The sequence below is a fragment of the Mustela putorius genome, unplaced genomic scaffold (assembly GCF_011764305.1).
Source record: "Mustela putorius furo isolate JIRA1106 unplaced genomic scaffold, ASM1176430v1.1 tig00003909_pilon_pilon_pilon, whole genome shotgun sequence".
Classification (NCBI taxonomy): Eukaryota; Metazoa; Chordata; class Mammalia; order Carnivora; family Mustelidae; genus Mustela; species Mustela putorius.
The window spans coordinates 8,730,355-8,750,696 of record NW_025422057.1 but is presented as its reverse complement, the minus strand read 5'-3'; the positions used below and the strand labels follow the sequence as shown (position 1 = coordinate 8,750,696).

At 48.0% G+C, this 20,342-nt stretch overlaps 1 protein-coding gene and 1 long non-coding RNA gene across 2 annotated transcripts in view; both read left to right on the top strand.

Moving 5' to 3' along the window:
- Positions 1–20,342, top strand: part of LOC123386917 (deleted in malignant brain tumors 1 protein-like) — a gene marked incomplete at its 5' end in the record, with an annotated part of 76,669 nt that overhangs the window by 54,161 nt on the left and 2,166 nt on the right. Inside the window, 4 exons of the mRNA XM_045068873.1 lie at positions 10,987–11,025; positions 12,488–12,799; positions 14,840–15,015; positions 17,553–17,938. Of these exons, the coding sequence (XP_044924808.1) occupies positions 10,987–11,025; positions 12,488–12,799; positions 14,840–15,015; positions 17,553–17,938 (913 nt within the window). The remainder of the gene's footprint in view (positions 1–10,986; positions 11,026–12,487; positions 12,800–14,839; positions 15,016–17,552; positions 17,939–20,342) is intronic.
- On the top strand, positions 3,006–6,930 carry LOC101682673. Its single transcript, XR_006603260.1, has 4 exons — positions 3,006–3,095; positions 5,515–5,556; positions 6,353–6,391; positions 6,898–6,930. It is a non-coding gene; the product is annotated as an uncharacterized LOC101682673 (long non-coding RNA).

Here is a 20,342-nt window from a genome sequence, read left to right as displayed (position 1 = left end):
AGCCCCTGCTTGAGACGGTTTTTAATTTCCAGGAATGATTTTCTGATATGTGTCGATCCCATAAACTTCTCCTGAAGCTATTTCTCAGAGAGAGCTTCATAGGAACGCTCTCCTGATTTGCTGTTGCCCGACTAGGGCTTTTCTTACCATTAGGGACAATTTTTTATTTCAAAAAAGCTGAATGAACACTTAAAAACCCTGTTTGGTTACATTTTCCTACTAAATGAGACATGCAGCAAACATCTGTGACCCCCACCCCATGGCCCAGAGCCACCCCCTTCTCAGAGGGTGGGGGAGACAAGGTCCCCAGACGGGTGAAGAAGCAGACAAGGTGAGGATCCTTCTCGCCTCCTGTGTCACTGGGTAGTTCTTTTAGTCCGCAGAGGGAGCCTTTGGTGCTCCCAACACGTCTTGGTATCTCTCTGTGAGACTCAGAGTCAAAGTGTCATCAGACGCTCATGTGTCCTATTTGTGTTAGCTTCAGGCCTAGGTGGCTATGGATGGCTCCTCCCTGGAAAAGCTCCGCTAGAGCCTTTGGATTAGTGTCCATAAGCCAGGGTCTCACCAACAGGGGGGAAGGTGGTGGTAGAAATCCAGTAGCCTCTGCCAGTCCGTTCTGAGCTGGCAGTTGGCACAGATGTGGGTTCACACACCCACTCAGCTGGTGCGTCTGCCATCGTTTCGCAAGTGTGCGCTGCGCTAATGCAAGTGCCTTCAGCTGCAGAAGCTGTCCCAGAACCAACAGAAACAAATCCTACAGCCGGTAATCCTTTTACGGCTTGTTTCGGGGCTTGCCAGTATTGACTCTTTCTAGTGGATTCCCTGAGGCTACAACCAGGAATGTCCATGACAGGAGGGTTCAGGCCCAACACTGTGGAAGAGGCTGCAAGCAGGGCTGGCTCTTGGTCTAGTCTCTGCTTCTAAAATTTATCTAACTGTGAATCTGGTGTACCAGAACCAGTGTACAAGTTTTGACTAAAGAAAACCATGAAAAGTTGACTTTGACCTATTTCTATGCTGTTGCTTAGCAATTTAATGACCCAGTTCTAAAATCAGTATCTATCCTTACCCTTGAAATTATCCTATTTCTTTTTTTTTTTTAAGATTTTATTTATTTATTTGACAGAGAGACCACAAGTAGGCAGAGAGGCAGGGAGGAAGCAGGTTCCCCGCTGAGCAGAAAGCCCAATGTGGGGCTCGATCCCAGGACCCTGAGATCGTGACCCGAGCTGAAGGCAGTGGCTTAACCCACTGAGCCACCCAGGTGCCCCCAATTAACCTATTTCAAAGGAACAAGTATCTGAAATCAGAGCTCGCCCAGAAAAACCAGTCCCTGCATTTGTGGTCAATAATGTAACTTTTCCCTGTGAGACTTGGGAAAAGGAAGCAAGAGATGGTAGAGTAGTGGACTTCAGGGTTGGCTAGGGTACAAATTGCGGAAAAGTCCTATTAGAAATTACTTGCCAGAAGAGCTAATCCCATTCCAGTAACAACCCAAGTCTTGCCCAGACTTGCCCACCATCAGGTTGGCGGTGGGAGGAGCCGTTGTGAAGATACACCACAGTGGCACATGGGTGACCATGTGGGATGACCTCTGGCCACCGATGCGACCGACGTCGTGTGTTGGCAGCCAGACTGTGAGGAGGGCATTGGAGCCCTGGGGAATGGCCACTCCAGGGAGGGTGTGGGGGGCGTCCTCCTGGACAATGTGCAGGGCCGGGCAATGAGGCCACAGTAGGCCAGTGCTGGCACTGGGCTTGCCATGCGGCCACCATGGATGCCGGAGTCCTTGGTTCAGGCACTCACTCTTGACTTTCTCCTGACATTGCCAGAGCCACAGCCCTGGGGGTAGGCAAGAGGGACGTGAAAATGAATATGCGGAAGCTCAGGCCCCTCGGGGTCCTCCAGACACCTGCTATGGTCCATTCTGGTTCCCAGAAGCCTCTGGGTCCTTGTTAGCGTCTCTTAATCAGCCGATTTACCCAACGTTTGAGCCTACACTCACGGGTTCACTTTGGAGCCCTCAGTCTCTGCCCTCTTCAAAGATTTACCAGATTCCCTGTTATCCACCCACTGGGGTAACTGCTCTTCCTAGTCTTTGGCTTAAAATTATGTTTTGAGCCGAAAACTGACTTTGTAGTGCTGCTTTGGGGAGTTCCATGAACAAGACCAAGTCCTTCCCACCTGGGCCCTTTGTGAAAGCATCACCTATTTCCTGGGGGCCCCTGGTTTGAGATGGCTTCCCTTCCTCTTTTTTTTTTTTTTTCCAATTCAACCCATGTACGCATTATTTCAGGCTGCCAACCCAGTATGACTACAAAAGCAGATAAGATGAAATGAAAATACCCACTGCCCAGCTACTCTTAATTTTGTAGAGCAAAGACAAGAATAAAGAGATTCAGCGAATGCATCCATTTACTTAACAGATAGTTCCCGAGCTCTTTCCCTGCACCAGGCGCAACTCTATGGGAAGACACAGAAGTGAGCACCGCAGGGGCCGATCCTGCCCTCATCAGGCTTCCTTACCAGGGCGAGGGGTCAGGATGCCTTAGGTGTGTCAGCCATAGTAGATCACTCACAATAGTGACATTGAATGCAGAGTCATTACGTACTTGATCAGGTTGAGGAACCACTCTCCTTTCCTATTCAGACATTGGTGCTATGGTATAAACTAGGCAGGTCACTGAAAATGAGCACATCAGTGTTGGAAACCTAAGGTCAGAACTGGGAAGGTTTCTATACTCTGCAACCCCAGGAAATCTTTGCTCTGCACGGCATCAGAGAAAAAGCCTTCCTGACCCATGCGGGGTGATTACACCGTCCCCACGACCAAAGATGCGTCTCACTTCCACCTTCACGTAGCCCTAGCTCCCGTTCGGTCTCATCCAAGAGGCTTTTCTTATTTGTAATTTCACATTTCAGACATCATTTTTGTGTCTAGTTTTAGTACATCTGAGACATAAATGTTTCAAGTTAAAAGGTAGCTTCTAAATTTTCTGTTGGTGGGTGGGATTTTTGTTTGGATTTTCTCTTACTTTGGTTTTGGTTTTGCTTTACAGTTTCAGCACCAGCCGCAGAAATGACCACTTCGCCTGGTAATTTTATTTTCATTCTTGCTTTATAGAAATTACAGATGGCCAGATGGTCCCGCATATGGTTAGGGTTAAAGTTTATCCATCACCAGAAACTAAATATTGAGCTCATATCAAACTAATATAAGGTGCTCACATATTCATCGAATGCTTGGTAACTTGGGCAGATACAGCTTCCATCCCTTCTGTGTGGAGGACATCACTTGCCCAGTGTGTGCCCTTGGCCCTTGGTGCACCTGCAGGTCTCTGAGATCATATTATACTGACATAAGACTCCTTCAGATTCACACATTTGGGAATTCAATGAGTTCATTTTTGGAACAACGCAGGACTTTGGGCATCATGGGCCAATCTATCCCTGTAATCTGCATTTTCAGAAAATAATAGAGTACCACATCTCCCGTGTATGTTTCACAATACAGTACACCAACCCAGTCATATGCAAATTTTAAAAAATAATTTAAATAACTAAATAAGTCAGGGGAATACCATATCCTGCCCTTGAAGATTCTGCCTGTTAGCCCATTAATGTCTCTGACAAGTCCCGCAGTAAAGGATCTTTTTAACACTTGTTTTGACCCAGTGTTTCTCAAAATTCTTTGACCACTGAAACCTTCCAAGTAGAAATATAGCATCACAGAATTTGGAGCTCAAGAATCTTGGCTTGTGTTCTGGCTCTAGCCTTTACCAACTGGGTGACAGTGGGCAAGTGTCCTTACCTCCCAGAGCCTCCTTCTTCATCTGTAGAACAGGAAGAGGAAGCTTGTCCTGGAGATTGGGTGGCACACACCAGTGCCAGCACACACACCAGTGCAAGTGCACACACCAGTGCCAACACACACACCAGTGCAAGTGCACACACCAGTGCAGGCACACACACACCAGTGCAAGCACATACCAGTGCAAGCTCACACCAGTGCAAGCACACACCAGTGCAAGCGTACAGTGATGGGAGCTCGATAGTCACATTACTAAGGGATGTGTGTGCTGCTCTTGGCTAAGTATCTGGCTCTTTAGTTTAAGCAACACATGTGTCTTTTTGTGAACTTCCCTCTTGGGGACTTTGGGGATCATCCTAGAGCTTGAGTTAATCAATATATAGCTAAGTAAGTTGGAGACATGCCATCTCAAAACAAATAAATTCGAGTCAAGTTTTCTCCAACGGTAAACACTCATGAAAGTAGTTCTTGGTCCATGTTTCCAAAATCTCAGAACCCTCTGGCAGGCTCTGGAGAAACTGACCTCTAAGAAAATCAGATAATGAAACCGATTTGTGTCTTTGTGGTTGGGTCTGTGAGAATCAGCTGCCAGCTCTCTCAGGCAAGGTCAAGTTCGATATGGCAGCATCACCGTATAAGATTTTTTTCAAGATTTGGAAGAAACCTTAGAGACTGTTCAGACCTAAAATCACAAACAGGCAGTCCATTGAATAAGTTTGGACATGGGGGCGGTTTTAATTCAGATGAAAGAGTTTTGCCAGTCAATGTTTAATTTTCTTTTAATACCACATTTTACAAATGAGTGATTTCATATAAAAGTCCAGATTTCAAGCTCTTTTGGAGAACCCACAGAATAGGAAATGCTAGAATGAATTTTGTCAAGACACCAATTGTCCAGGGTTGAGCAGGCAGGGGACCCTTTACATGGGCAGTGCTATCTGGTTTCTTCCTGGCCTGTACCCATTATTTCTGGGGCTAATGGCATCTCTGCATGAATGCTTGATACCTCCCAAACTTCAGTGTTCAAATAAATCACCTGGAGATCTTTTTACTTTTTTTTAAGATTGATCGATTGATTGATTTTAGAGGAAGAGAGAGCAGAGAACATGAGTGGGAGAGGCAGAGGGAGAGGGAGAGAGGATTTCATGCAGACTTCCTCCTGAGCACAGAGCCCAACCCAGGGCTCCATCTCATGACCTTGAGATCATGACCTGGGCTGAAACCAAGAGTCAAACGTTTAACCTTTTAACTGACCGAGACACCCAGACACCCAGCCTGGAGATCTTTTGAAATGCAGGCTCTGATTCCATTGTTCTGGGGTGAGTCTTAAGGGTCTGCATTTCTAACAAGGTGATGCGAGGCTGCTGGTCCATGGACTGGCCCTTCAGATGCAGCAGAGGAAGCTGAGAGATGCAGCGGGACTTGTCCACAGCGACATACCTGGTTACACAAAAAGCAGAGACTCCAACCCAGGTCTCTTGGATCCCAGACCCAAATACCATCTTCCTCATTATTTATTTCCCTTAGCTCAAGGATACAGAGAATAGGAAAATCAAATAGGAACAGAGCGTAATCAAATATGAACACAGCTGGGGCAGAATTTGTAAACAGGATTATTTAAAAAAAATACTACTTATCAATAAACTGGGTGGACAAGGATGGTATTTAATTAAAATTTCCTTGAATTACGCTTGCTTTGACAGTTCCTGATTCCACTGCTGCCACAGATTTGGTCCTTGGAACTGGTAACAATTCTTCTGCTGATTTGTCCTCTTCCTGCCTTTCAGGAATATTGCTGTATTGAAATTCTACCTAGATAGTACGCTTTTACTATTTGTCCAGGGGTGGTTTGGCTGAGTTAATCCCTTGGAAAATGGACTATAATCCAGAAATAGACACAGAGGGCCTCTACACAGCCAAGTTTAGGTCCCAACATTCAAGCTCACATGAGAGTATATACAGAGCCTGTGGTTCTCACTTCCTACACACACATGGTGTCCCCACTGTGTATTATGAAAGACAACAAACCAGGAGGGGTATGGGGACAAGGAGGGAGAAGAGCTACTCATAGAACAGCCACAGTGGCAATAGCAAGAAATGCTAACCAATCATCTGACAGCCATAGAAGTGTTCCAAAACCCAGTAAATGTCACCAGACTCTCTAAATGTTACGACATGGACCCCAAATGCCTACTAACCTCAACATCCTTTGAGGTACGCTAGTATGACAGCCCTGAGCCACAGTGATTTCTTCCCCAGGAGCCTCAGTCATGCAGATTGGACTCTGTCTTCTGCTTAAAAAGACAGGACAGGGAAACGTGCTCCATTTCAGGAAAGTTTTCATTTCTAATGGTTCCTGTTTTGCTTTGGGTGCCTCTACTTTTATTCAGGAGGTTGGGAAGTAACTAGTCCTCACACTTGAATATTTCCAACAACAAAACCAGGTAGATGAGATCATAGGAAAGGCAGAATTGTGTAGAACTGGAAAATGCATAAAAACGTTCTGATCGATTGATTTTCCTGTTTGTGTTTCCTGTTTAGGCATAATGCCTACTTCAGCGGAAGTGACTTCTTCACCTGGTAATGCCCTCCGCCCACTGCAAATATAGGCAGATGGGTCAGCAAGACTGCCTGTGCCATGTCAACCAGGACAGTTGGGGGGGTGGGGGGAGTGCAGGGAGTGTCAGGTTGTCACTGTCTTTGAGCAGAATGCCCAGTCTGGGCCAAGCCCTGTGACAGAGCCAAGGTGGTGGTGTTGCCTCTCAGGAAGATAGGGACGGGTACTCGCTGGCAGGTGACATCACCTGTCACAGGTTCTCAGAGCATCACATATCTCCCCTTCATAGCACTGCTCACAGCTGCACTTTGACAGAGGAGGAGCCCTGTCTTGATTTCTTTGTTGTTTGACTCCAGTATCTAGCACAGTGTCTGCCATAGAAGGAAGGGATGAATCACAATCCATTGTTAAATACATGAAGTCCTTGATTCCTATGCTCCAGGGACAGAGAGAAGAAAATGGGTTAACTGTAAAACAATTATTTTTGCCATTTGGCAGGTTTTGATCAATTGCCTTTTCTCATTTCCAGAATCTTCTACTATTACTATAACCACCTCAACAGGTAATTTTGGTGTTATTGTGGGTTCTATCCATCTTACTTGCCATAAATTATCATGTTTGGTTTTCCAGGGAGTTCATTTCACAATTGTTTCTGTCCTGATCAAATTATTTTATTCTTTAGAGACTTTAAATATGCTTCTATTGACCTGACTCACATAGGCCACCTCTGCACCCCCGATGGGGAATGAGATCCAGGAAGCATAGCTAAATGCGTGGGCCAAGGGAAAAATTAGTTTGGCCAATTCCCAAATTCAAAAATAAGTCATTCACTGGACAGAATGTTGATCTAACATCAACTGCCCATGATGGGAGCTCCTCCTGGAAACCAGTCATGGCATGGGTGTTGGCAGGATGGTGGAGAGCCAAACCACGGCTTTGACTGGTCCTCCTTAGACATTCGTCCAGCATTTGGTGAGGATGGTCATGTGCCAGGCTCTGTGCCAAGATATTGAGAGATGCAGAGTTGACCACAGTAACAAGTAACTTTTGTCTTGTACGATAATCTTGAATGATGCTGGTTGCAATGATATCTGAGGAGTTCCTAATGTGACTTTGGGGTGAACAATTTTACAAATACAGTGTTAGAGGTTTATTTGTGGGGAGGACAATAAAGAGGGTGCTCTCCCCTACTCTAGGTGCTAAAGCAATTAAATAAGACACCAGAGTCAAGACCAAAATACGGTCCACACTCCTGAGAAGGCTTGGTTGGAGGGCAACCCTTGGTACAAGAGGCAAATGGACCTTCCATCCCCTCCTTACCCTCAGTCTGGGTCTTGGGACAGTCCAAGAGCTCGCCCTTTCCCGTGTCACTGCCTTCCAACCATTCAAGGAGAGGAAGGAAGACCAGGTGTAGGAATCCCTCCAACTACAGAATCTCTGTTAGACAAACACATATTGGGAGAAACTTGAACCAATGGTTGTTGCTCTCTAAGTAGGTAATGTTCACCTTCTCCGAGGGGAGAAGTCAAGGGTGGGCAAGAGGAATGGAAACCCAAGGACTGGAGAGGTGCCCTGGAGGCAGTGGAGGATCTAGGGATGCCCCTGTCTGGAAAGCAGGAAGACCAGACAAGCCAGTTATACCTATACCATCTAGGATGGCCACCTTTATGTCTCTTGTATTTAGCAACACGTAGGCTTGATATGGCTGTCTTACTGTTCCTTTGTTATTTTTGTTCTCCTGCAGATTTAGTAGCAACCACTGTGACCTCCACACCAGGTAAGACACTGTCTCCTGCCCAAGTAAGTGCCTCTTCTTGGACTTCCATTCATCAGTCTAGGCTGTTCCCTGGAAAGCTTATCCCCAGCCCAGCCTCAGTAAGAACAAACCCTCAAGTGTCCTCTCCTCTCGGCTGGTTTTTAGGTCTTCTCTTCTCTTTTTTACAGATACATCTTCATCCTCAGCAGAAGTGACCTCTCGCTCTGGTAAAGGCTTTCTTGTCATGTGGTTTAAATCATGAGACCAGCTTCTCACTTGCCATATTCGATTTTGAAAATGAGCCCACATAATGACCATGTTGACCACAAAGTAGACTGAATGAAAAGACACACTGAAGAGTCCTTTCTCCCATTTTTAAGTGTCCTATTTTCTCTGTCCCTATACAGATGTATCTTCAACTTCAGCAGAAGTGGACACACCCTCTGGTAATGTTTTCTGTCTGTCACATTTCTTAAGTTAAATATGATCAACTCTCCCTCTTTCTGTTGGACAAATGAACATGGGTAGTGAATATTTTGTCTGTGGCAGAAGATCTGATATGTCAACAGAAGTCCCAGCATCCTTTTAATAGAAATGAAGCTTCATGTTCTCTTCATCCATTCGTAGTCAAAAAAGTGGTCCCTCTGCTAGGACATTCCCTCCACTTGTTGGCCTGGTCTTAATCAGATGTGCTCACGGGAGGCAAGGGCAGGGCCCCCCCATCTCCACTAGCCTGGTGACCTGTGTTAGGTTACAGGTGGTGCTTTGACCTATCCCACACACCAAAATGCAAGAGAACTAGGTTGTGATAGTGTTGGTTCTACCCATGTGCAATTCCATCTTCTACCACACTACTGTTCAAACCAAAACTCTCCATTGTCTTTTCACTGATAGGTGAGTTTGAGCCTTCTTTGTTTGCAGATATAACTCCCACTCCAGGAGAAAAAGCCTCTTCACCAGGTAGGTTCTCTACTCTCTGCGGTAGCCCTGGTGAGTGACTTTCTGAGAAACCATAGCCCAGCAGGAGCGGACACACTCAGAGAAAACACACTCTTATTTCCCCAAGAGCGGTCAGGAGAGGAGAGGGAGGTATGGTTGGTTCCAGGCCACTGGAACCCACAGTAGTTATGATTCTGAACATGGTGGAGGCAAGTGCAGGGACAGGATGAGTAGGATAAGATAGCATTCAGCATCAATCCTGGACGACACGTTAGAGATGGCCCATGGCAACAATTCTCAGATGTTCATGTACAAGTGAATGGCCTGGAGAACTTGGTAAAATGCAGTTTTGGATTTCATGGCTCCAGACGGAGGCTGGATTCTGCATTTCTCACAGGCTCCCAGGTGATGCTTATCCTGCTGGTCACGGGCCACATTCAAGGAGTACAATGCTGAACCACTCCCCTTGTTTTGGAGGAAAATGAGGTCCAGAGAAGGAGGAAACTTGCCACTGCTTTAACTCAGGCAGCCATAACTAAGTATTACAGACCATGTGGCTTAAACAGCAGAAATTTATTTTCCACAGTCCTGGAGACTAAAAGTCTAAGATGAAGGAGACAGCAGAGAAGAACTGCAATGCCCACATTTTATGCTCCCAAAAAGCAGCGTGCTGTAGAAAGGGTACATGTTCTGGGGTGTCCCAGGTGAGAACTGAAGATGTCCCAGGCATGTTTACAAGCTCTCTGAGTCTCGATTTCCTTGTCTCTAACATACAGACAGTACTTCCTGGGAACAGCTGCTGTAGGGATTTGAGAAGGAAATTATAGGACATAGGATGGATGTTCAAAATGGGAATGGTTTGTTTCTCTGGCAACGTGCCAACTTCTCATATACCGTTTTACTCCTGGATGTGTATGTCCACACGATAAATAAGCAGGGTGGGTTCTGCTCTATGCAGCTTATGGGTCAGACTTCTTTTCATAAACTTGGAGTGTACAGTGTGAAATTTCAATGACATGCGATGTCATTAATGCTTTCTTTGGACTAGAAACAAATTTTTTCTCTCTCTTTTTTTTGGCAGCCGTAAATCTGATTTCAACAAAAGTGACACCATCACCTGGTAAAGATCATATGCCTGTTGCTAGATTAACCCTTAGTTGTATAGTAATTTATACAACCACAATCTATCCTAAAATGCATTGTCACTTTTTTGCTTCCCTCTGTGTATTTCACGTGGAAGTATACCTCTCAGATATGATCCTTCTCTTATCTAAAAATGTTTCTGAGAAATCTGATTGGTTTGCTTCATTTAATTGTCCTGATCAATTATTTTATTCTTTAGAGTTTTTAAATACATTTATATTGCCTGACTCAATAGCCACCCCAATAAATATTTTTCCTACAAAATTTTTCCTACAAAATCTAACACTTTCATACTCTTCCTATAAAAATTCTGTATATTTGAAAGGCTTCTTTTCTGACCATTTTTCAAATCATTTTCTTTTTGTAGAATAACAGGACATACCACTTGTTACATTTCGATAAGAAAATAAAACTTAGGGGCACCTGGGTGGCTCAGTGGGTTAAAGCCTCTGCCTTCAGCTCAGGTCATGATCCCGGGGTCCTGGGATTGAGCCCCGAATCGGTGTCTCTGCTCAGTGGGGAGCCTGCTTCCTCCTCTCTCTCTCTGCCTGCCTCTCTGCCTACTTGTGATCTGTCAAATAAATAAATAAAAATTTTTAAAAATCAATAAAAAAATAAAACGTAGTGGGCAGCATTTCTGCACCTAAACCCATGCAGAAACTCAAACAAGACGACTAGTGCCTAAACCTTGAGAAAATGCGTGGCTCCTTTTCAGGTTTGACTATAAATATGTGACTTTGATGATACGCACTTTTTAAGCTTGGTCTGTCTTTCTTACAGTTACAATTTCAATTGGTGAAGACATGGCCCCTTTACCTGGTAATTTGCTTTTGTTCTCAGCACTTAAATTATCAAATCATTATTAATAAAGTGTTGTTGTTGTTGTTTTCCAAGTTGCTAATCTCTACAGAAAACCCTTATGGGCTAATAAGTAGATATGTGCAGACACAGATGTGCATGTACACACACACCCCTTTGGGGGTTGGAAGCCCCACATTCACTTCCTGGGACCTTGCAGAAAAGATGTTTGCCTTTATTCATAGTTCGGGCAAGCATGGTTATCTTGCTCCAAAATCACAAGCAACAAATTAAATGAGGAGCAAACAATGATCCTAAACCAGGATACCATACCCACAGAGAACCCACCGCCAGGGGCATTTATTAGCTGTCACGAAACAGCTTCTGTGGGCCAAGGAAAGCAGGAAGGTTGGAAAACAGTCACCAGCAACCACTTTATATGAAGACGAATCATTTTACACACATCTACTGGTGTGACACCGCCAACATAATATAGATTTTTAAAATTATTCTTACTTTTTAAATCCCATTGAAGTACATTTATATACAATGAATTGCACACATCTATGAGATTTTTCTAATGCATCCACCTATGCGACCACCACAATCAAGACACAGAGCATCCCCATCGCCCCGAAAAGCTCCTTTGCCTCCCTTTGCAGTAAATCTCCCAGGCAACCACTGGTCTGCTTTCGGTCCCTGTAGATTAGCTTTGTGTTTCTAGAATCTCATATAAATGGAATCAAATAATAAGTGCTCTTTCGCGTCTGACTTCTCTTGCTTAACAAATTGTTTCTGAGATTTGTCCAGATGGTTCCTTGTATGGGTGCTTTGTTCCTTTTCATTGCTTAGTAATATTCCACTGGGTAGATAGTCTGCGATTTACCCCCTCCCCTGAGGGTGGACAGGTCGGTGCTCCCCAGTTTTTTCCCTCCGGTGGAGAACTCTGCCGTGTGCAACTCTTTCCCTGCACGTTTTCCTTTATCTCCAGTAAACACCTAGAAGTGGAAAAGCTGGCTCACAGAAGACACAGTTTACAGCTCCAATGTTGGCTTTTATTCATCAAGAGTAAAAGAAATTTCATGAGATAGATTTTGTTCACTAAGTCAAGCCAGTGACTCAACCATTCTACTCCAAAGATGGGAGGATTTTGCCGTTTTGTTTTCTTTCTTTCTAGTATTTTTAATGATTAAATTCTTAGTTATCTGGACAACGAGGCTGACAATACCCTCCGTTCTTTGCGGGCTTTGCTTAATGCAGGTTTGGCTTTTTATGAGACAGGGAGTGCCATGGGGTGGGGGGCGAGAGAGAGAGAGACAGAGAGACAGAGAGAGAGAGGGCAGCACCAGCAGACACAATGGATCTCATCGCAGTGTCATTTCTTCTGCGGCAAACGATGCACCAAGCAGAGGTGCGCAGTAGCGGAGGTTGGAGGTGGCGCCTGCCACTGCTGTCCCCTGACTTGCTTTCTCTCCTCCCGCAGACCTGCCCCTGCGCTTGGCGGATGGGCACAGCCGCTGCGAGGGCCGGGTGGAGGTCCGCCACGAGGGCGTGTGGGGCACGGTGTGCGACGACCACTGGGACATCAGGGACGCTCGTGTCGTGTGCCGGCTGCTGGGTTGCGGCCAAGCTCTTGCAGCCCCGGGGCGCGGCCGCTTCGGCCCGGGCTCGGGGCCCATCCTGCTTGACGACATGCGCTGCTCGGGCACCGAAGACGCGCTGGACCACTGCGGCCACTCCGGCTGGGCGCGGCACAACTGCCGGCACCAGGAGGACGCGGGCGTGATCTGCGCAGGTGTGTCCCGGGGGACTGTGCCTCTTCCTCTGCCCGTGCTCTGAAGGTCAAGGGACTGCATGTTGGCCAAGGCGCCAGCTGCTAGGGTAGCAAGGGCGTATTTGTTACACGACTGCTGTGCTGAATATTTTCATGGCACAGCATGAAAATAAAACCACAGCCTTGTGGTTTTATTCATCACTTTTGTCGAATTCCAATTCCGGACTGTATTTGTTCTGAAATAGAGCTACAAGACTATGAGGTCGAAGGAAGAAGTGGCCGTATAATACAATGATTAAGGACACAGAATTTGTGTCCTTGAGGCTGTCAGACCACAAAGACCCTTATTCAATTTCTGACAGGGTCATCAAGGGCGCGATCTTAAGTGGACACCTTGACCCCGCCCTCAGTAGTCAGAACCCCACAGTACCTTGGGCTGCCTTTGTGTCCCTTTCATCCAAGATGGGGCCTATCCCTCTCCTGGAGGACTTTTTATTACCACCAGACACCCATCTTAGCATTGGACCTCCAGAGGTCGACCCTCTTCTCTGTGGAGTAGTACTATCTTATATTTGTCCTAAATTTACCCAGGTAAACCTCAAAAAGTCGCAGAATTCTAAGATTTGGTGAACAAGTCCGAGCTCCTTTGTCTGTTTCATACTAAGTTTTTCACAGGCAAACAAAGGAATCAATCCCGATGTTTTTATCTTTGTGGGGGAGGTACTCTTGCCCTTCATAGGATTGATCATGACTAGAAAAATCATCAGAGTCCCCAAGACAAACCATCCCACAGACAGCCTTATGAGGAAGTCAGCCTGGGGCCCAGGGATCCTTATCTGCCAGGCCCTCACTCTCACTGTGTGTGTTCGCAGTTCCAACCTGTCCTTTTGCTGTCAGCAGGCCCACTGGAAAGAGTAATTCATTTTCCACTCTTGGATTGTACACCAAGGGGTTTCCTTTTCATCTGGGTATAGCCGCAAAGGACCCGAGGTCTGGAGCCAATGGTATCTGAAGAGGTTGAGTGAATGTGGCCAGCCACGCTTCCTGGGCTGGGCCCTGGCCCTGGGTTGCTGTCCTGCCTTGCTTCTGAGCTGGAGAGGCCTTTGAGAGCCACAGACTGCCTATGCCCCAGGCTGAGATCCCAAGCATGCCATGAGCATGGGAAGGGGCATCTGCCAGCTTCCTTCAAACGACGGTGTTTAGAACCTGGAAAGCCTGTATTGACTATTCTCTTGCTCTAACAAATGTCAGCATTGGCGACACCAGTATTGTCAATACTGCACCTGCACACAAATCCCTTCCTCGGGCTCCATCAGGAGACCCCAGGCCCTCTTTCCCTCCCCATCAACCTGAAGTATGTTCAAGCCACTGTACTCCAGCTGCCATAGCTAAATCCAACGAGCCCATTTCCCGCACTGTCGTTCTGCTGCTGGCCACGGCCTCCTCTTCCAAGTCAGGGTATCAGCACAGCTGACCTTGGCTTCTCACCCATCTCCCCTCACCAGGTCCGGCTGCCTCTGCTGTACCCAAGGACAAGGGTAAGCCCTCCCCTCCAGGCTGCGGGAAGCGGGAGCAGAGAGAGCAGGTGTCCCGGGGAGAAAGAATGGGCTTTCCTGTGCCTCCACTGAGACCTCTGGCATCTCCAGCCACTTGTGGGCCTTAGGAGTTTGGGGAAGAAGACTCTTCACACGCACGCTCCCTCCCGCTTTGCTGCCACTCTTTTCCCAAAACACCTCTCATACAAAGCCTCGGATAGATGTGTGCTCAACCTCGGGGGTCCTCAACATGAGAAGTGGGTTATCCTTTAAATCGTTAGACAAGGCTCTGACTCAGACCGCAGGACACGTGCCGTGGGTAGGACTCCCAGGCTCTCGTGTGACTTTTGGAGAATGAGGACATAAATTCAGTGAGAGTCAAGTCAAGGATGGGGGTGATAAGAGTGAAGCAGCCCCCACCTGAGGCACCGCCCATGCTTTGTAAAGCAAGCACACACCCACATCCCCCTGTGCGGCCGCTGGGCCAGACTGTCTTTGTGCGTTTCTTCCCACGCTCCTCCTGCAGCCCAGCTCTCCTGCCTGCCTCACCTCTTCCGAGTCAGCATTGACCGAGGCTATCTCCGGAGGCTGGGCTACTCCTCTTGGGACATCCACTTAAATGATGAGCTGTGCCGCCCCCAAGTCACCGGGCGCTACCTGATCTTCAACATCCCCTACGGTCACTGTGGCACCATCAGACAGGTAAGAAACTGCCGAGGGGGTGGCACCCTTCTGAGGACGGAGGCCAAGGAGAGCTATTTGGAAAATTCAACCACCTGTTCAAAACCTGGCAGGGACGGCGGAAAGGCACAGCCGCCGGGACTTTGTTTCCAAGTTCAGTGAGACCTGGAGCACTCAGTAATTTGTCCGAAATTTTCCTTACTTTTGGGAATTTGGAACACATGCTGAATTTGGAATACCCTGTAATAAGTGCTGAGAGCTGGTGGATGCCTGGATGGGTAAACATCCGACAGATGGACAGACGATGTTCTCTTAGCTCCAAAGCCAAGCATTTTTCATGACATGCTTCTTTATTCACCTTCAGCGCACACCTCCTCCGGGCAAGCCACGGTGCTGTGCATGGAGGAGGACCAATGATCTGTCCATCTGACTGCTGGGTTCTAACCAGGCAACCGGCTGTATTTCCACACATAGAAAGCATTTATCCAGGACAGGAGGGGATAATGAAATGTATATGTTTATTTCCTGTTCCTTAACCGCCAGCTTATTCACAGAACAGTGTCATGGAAGTTAAGCAAACAAGTAGACCAAGGATATAGGAGAATGTCTAACTATGGAATCTTCTGCTCGGTGTATCTAACAATGTAGCACATTCCACAGCAAGATCTCCAAGTTGTTCCTCTCTTCTTCTGTTCCCATATTTAGACGCACACACAAAAATAGCAAACCTTTGGCACTGTTGGAGGTTAATTCATTCAAACAGTCTCCATGGTGCCCAGTGAGCACGCTGACTCCCAACTTCACGTTGTGTCTCTTTGATTATGCAGATCATGGTCATTCTTGCCCTTTTTGCCCTGAAATGTGTAGTTTTAACTTCAGAGGTCTCTGCCCCAGGGGCCATGCCAGAAGCTCCCCGGTGTCTGAGAGGTGGGCACCCCAGAAATTTCTAGGTCATCGGAGAGGACCCTGCTGCTGTCCTCTGGGGCTCTGGCTGGCCCAGCTCTCACCGCATAGGGGCCAGACGACACAGCAGGTCAGGAACCCCTCCGGGTGATGGCCAGTCCCGGGCCACCCATGGCGAGCACACTGCCACAGAACTCGTGATTTCAGTCAGTGGCTGAGCAACCTTCTAGGTGCTGAGGTCACAGTGGAAAACGGGACTGACGGGGGTCCTGCTCCACAGCCCTCCTGCTCGAGAAAAGGGAGACTGGCACTGAACAAGTGCACATAAGAGAATCATTTTACAGATGCTCAGAAGACAGCAAAAGGAAGGGAACAGGAGATGGTGGGGGGGGGAGGAAGACCCCTTGGATGAGGGTGGCCAAGGAGCCGAGGCCTGGGGAGGAGACGAGCTGGGGAGAGGGGAGCGGGAGGAGGCCCTGCAGCGGGCAGCCTGTGCTGGCTGCAGCAGCAAGCTCGGGCGCTCGAGGAGGAGGGAAGAGAGCGGAGACCCTCCGCACCAGGAAGCGCTGGGTCCCCTCAGAAGGGGCAGGGCCGTGTGGTCAAGGGGTTGAGCTTTCCCTCTAAGCTGTCCATCAGGGCAAGACCTGCTTCCAGGGGCAAGGCAGAAACTTGGTTTCACAGGGGAACAAGAAAAAAATCTGTTTTTCTGGATAAAGCACAGGTATTTGTGCCGAACGCAGAGTGTCTTCATTGTATTAAAATTTCAGAGTGGGGACTGGGAAGGGGCAGGGGGATGAGCAGGAAAGGAAAGCAAAGGTCTAGAAAGGCAGCCCTGGCTGGAGCTGACGGGGCGGTCCTCAGAGCTTCCAAGGCAGAGCGTCCAGGATCCGAGTCACACAACCAGGGGCTTCCTTGAACCAGCGTCGCGGGGCAGGCTGAGTCTCTGGGCCGCACAGGGGGCCGTGGGGACCCGGCTTCCAGAGACAATGGCACTCTGCACGACAGCCGTCAGCACCCCCTTAGCCCTTCAAGTCGCGCTGGATTTGAAGGAGCCAGGCTGAGCCTGAGGTGAGCAGGGCCAGGCCCACAGCTCCCGAGGAGCCAGGACCGGTCTGGAGCCAAGAGAAGGGAAGAGCGGGAAGGGAGGAGACGGGCTCCAGGGGCCGTGGTCTGCGCTCGCCTGAGACGGCCACAGGCTGACGGGAGGGCAGGGTGGGAGACTTCGGCAGAGGGAGCACCAAGCAGCCAGCATGGACCTCCTGCCCACCTCACACCAGCACAGCGTGGCCCTCACGGGAGGGAAGAGGGGGAGGCTGCTGGCACACGCTCTGAACTCCCAGCAGAGGACACAGCGTCACCCCATCCGGGCCTGCCGTACCACAGACTGTGGGCCCGAGGCCTCGGGCTTCCCGCTCATCGGCGAGCTGGCGCCGAGCAGGGCTGTGAGGGAGAGGCCTCTGCGCCTGCAGAAAGGCGTCTGTCCAGCCGTGGCCAGCAGCTCTCCCCTCTCAGCCCTGGCCAGCAGCTCTCCCCTCTCAGCCGTGGCCAGCAGCTCTCCCCTCTCAGCCATGGCCAGCAGCTCTCCCCTCTCAGCCATGGCCAGCAGCTCTCCCCTCTCAGCCCTGGCCAGCAGCTCTCCCCTCTCGTCCTGCCAGGAAGGGCTCGGCTCCCTCAGCTACTCCAACTCCGTCAGAGGCCGAATCCAGGGCCACCCCGGCCGAGTCTTCGTGAGGCATAGGGTACCTCAGCTCCAGTTCACCTGTAGGGTGGACGGCCCGTCTGCAGCTGAAGTCACTCCTGGGGCTGAGGTGCCCAGGGAGGACGCTGGCTATGACGTGTCCATATCCTTCCTTGAGTTGCCCACGTCCCAGCATGTGAGGAACCCGGGGCCACACTACGCCAGCCCCAAGAAGAAAGCGGTCTTCCTTCAGGCCACCCTCCACAGCCCCAACCCCACCCTGAGGCTCTTCGTGGATACCTGCGTGGCTTCTCCAGATCCCCATGATTTTACCACCGTCAAGTACGATTTGATCCGGCAAGGGTAAGGAGAAGGGAAAACCTTCCACGACTGGCTGATCTTCACGGGGCATGCCTTTGGGGGACCTGTGGCTTCTCAGCTGGGCAGAGCCCTTGTCGTCTGGGACCCTGGGGTCCTGTCTCACCCCTTCTTGCCCGTGCCTCCCTTCCCTTTGTGCTTTATGACTTTATTAGCTCGCCGTTCGTTCGTGGTTCAGGCTCTCGGGGAATCTGGTCTACCTTGATGGGTTGGCGGGTTTTCTTGGCCTAAACTCTTAGAGTGATGAGATTTATTCAGGCTCCTTTAGCTAAAGGATTCACCAAACGAGGACTCGGGAGGTGGTTTGCCTCTGCAGCTCCTTTGCTCTCTCACAGGAGCAAAATCCTTATTATGGAAGGGCGATTGGCAACTAGTACAAAAGGACAAAATTGCATCACTTACTGGTGGTAGCTTTGAAGTGGGGAGAGCCACGGGAGATGCGTCATCGAGGTGCCTGTTTCCAAAAGCCAGGGGCAGGGCAAGACAGCGCGGTGTGGAGAAGGCGTGAGCATGAGAAGTGCACAGATGAGGCGTTAAAGTGCACGGAGTCCCTGAATCAGAAAGCTCTTCTCTTTCAATTCTCCTTACAGAGAGATCAAGGAGGGAGGCACAGTTTGGTGCCAGAACATAACAACTAACACTCTATTCTTCTGTCTGCTTTAGGTTCAAATTACTCTTTTTTAGTCTAATTTCCTCCGGTAGAGTCTTAGGTTATTGATTTTATTTAGATCTTTCTTCTTTTCCAATTCATACATTTGATTTGATCCTCGTAAATTGTATATTCAATTTCACTCAGTTCGAAATAGCTTGTAAATTTTTCTTGAGACTTTTTCTCTTACCTCTGGATCAGTTAGAAGTGTGTTGTTTCATTTCCAAGTAAGAATTTTCCAACAACCTTTCTGTGACTGAATTCTAATTCAACTCCACTCTGATCAGACTATGTCTTTGGTGTGATTCCTTCTCTGTGAATTTGCTAAGGTGTGCTGTGTGGTCCAGAAGGTGTCTGTCCCAGGGAATATTCCACATGGGCTTGAGAAAGATTGTATTCTGCGGTGGCTAGGTGGAGTGTCCTACAGCTGTCATCTAGCTGGTCAGCAGTCCTTTCCAGATCATCAGTATCCTTCCTGAGTTTCTGCCAGACGTGTCAGTTCTAGACAGAGGGGTGGGGAGCCTCCAGCCATCACAGTGGGCTTGTAGATTTCTCTTTGCAGTTCCCTTACTTTTTGTCTCAGACATTTTGACACTCTGTTGTTACATGTGTATACATTAAGGATTGTTATATCTTTTCCGTGTGTGTGATTTTTTTTTTTAATGTTAGTCCCCACACAGTACATCATTAGCTTTTCATGTAGTGTTCCATGATTCATTGTTTGCATCTAACACCCAGTGCTCCTTGCAGTCTGTGCTCCCTCAATACCCATCACTGGGCTAACCCATCCCCCACCCCCCCAAAGCCCTCATTTTGTCTCCCAGAGTCCATAGTCTCTCGTGGTTTGTCTCCCCCTCAGATTTCCCCCCTTCCTTTTCCCCTTCCTTCTCCAAATGTCCTCCATGCTATTCCTTATGTTCCACAAACAAGTGAAACCATATAATTGACTTTCTCTGTTTGACTTATTTCACTCAGCATAATCTCCTCCAATCCCATCCATGTTGATGCAAAAATTGGGTATTCATCCTTTCTGATGGCTGAATAATATTCCACTGTGTATATGGACCGTATCTTCTTTATCCACTCGTCTGTTGAAGGGTATCTCTGCTCCTTCCGCAGTTTGGCTATTGTGGACATTGCTGCTACATGTGCCCCTTCTTTTCACTACATCTATCTTTGGGGTAAATACCCAGTAGTGAAATTGCAGGGTCATGGGGTAGCTCTATTTTGAATTTTTTAAGGAATCTCCACACTGTTTTCCAAAGTGGCTGCACCAACTTGCATTCCCACCAGCAGTGGAAGAGGGTTCCCTTTTCTCCACATCCTCTCCAACACTTGTTTTTTCCTGCCTTGTCAATTTTTGCCATTCTAACTGGTGTAAGGTAGTATCTCAATGTGGTTTTGATTTGAATTTCCCGATGATGAACATTTTTTTATCCGTCTGTTAGCCATTTGTATGTCCTCTTTTGAGAAGTGTCTGTTCATGTCTTCTGACCATTTTTTGACTTTATTATTTGTTTTTTGGGTGTTGAGTTTGAGAAGTTATTTATAGATCTTGGATATCAGCCTTTTATCTGTACTGTCATTTGCAAATATCTTCTCCCATTCCATGGGCTGCCTCTTTGTTTTGTTGACTGTTTCCTCTGCTGTGCAGAAGCTTTTTATCTTGGTAAAGCACCAAAAGTTCATTTTCACTTTTGTCTTCTTGTGTTTGGAAACCTGTCTTGAAAGAAGTTGCTG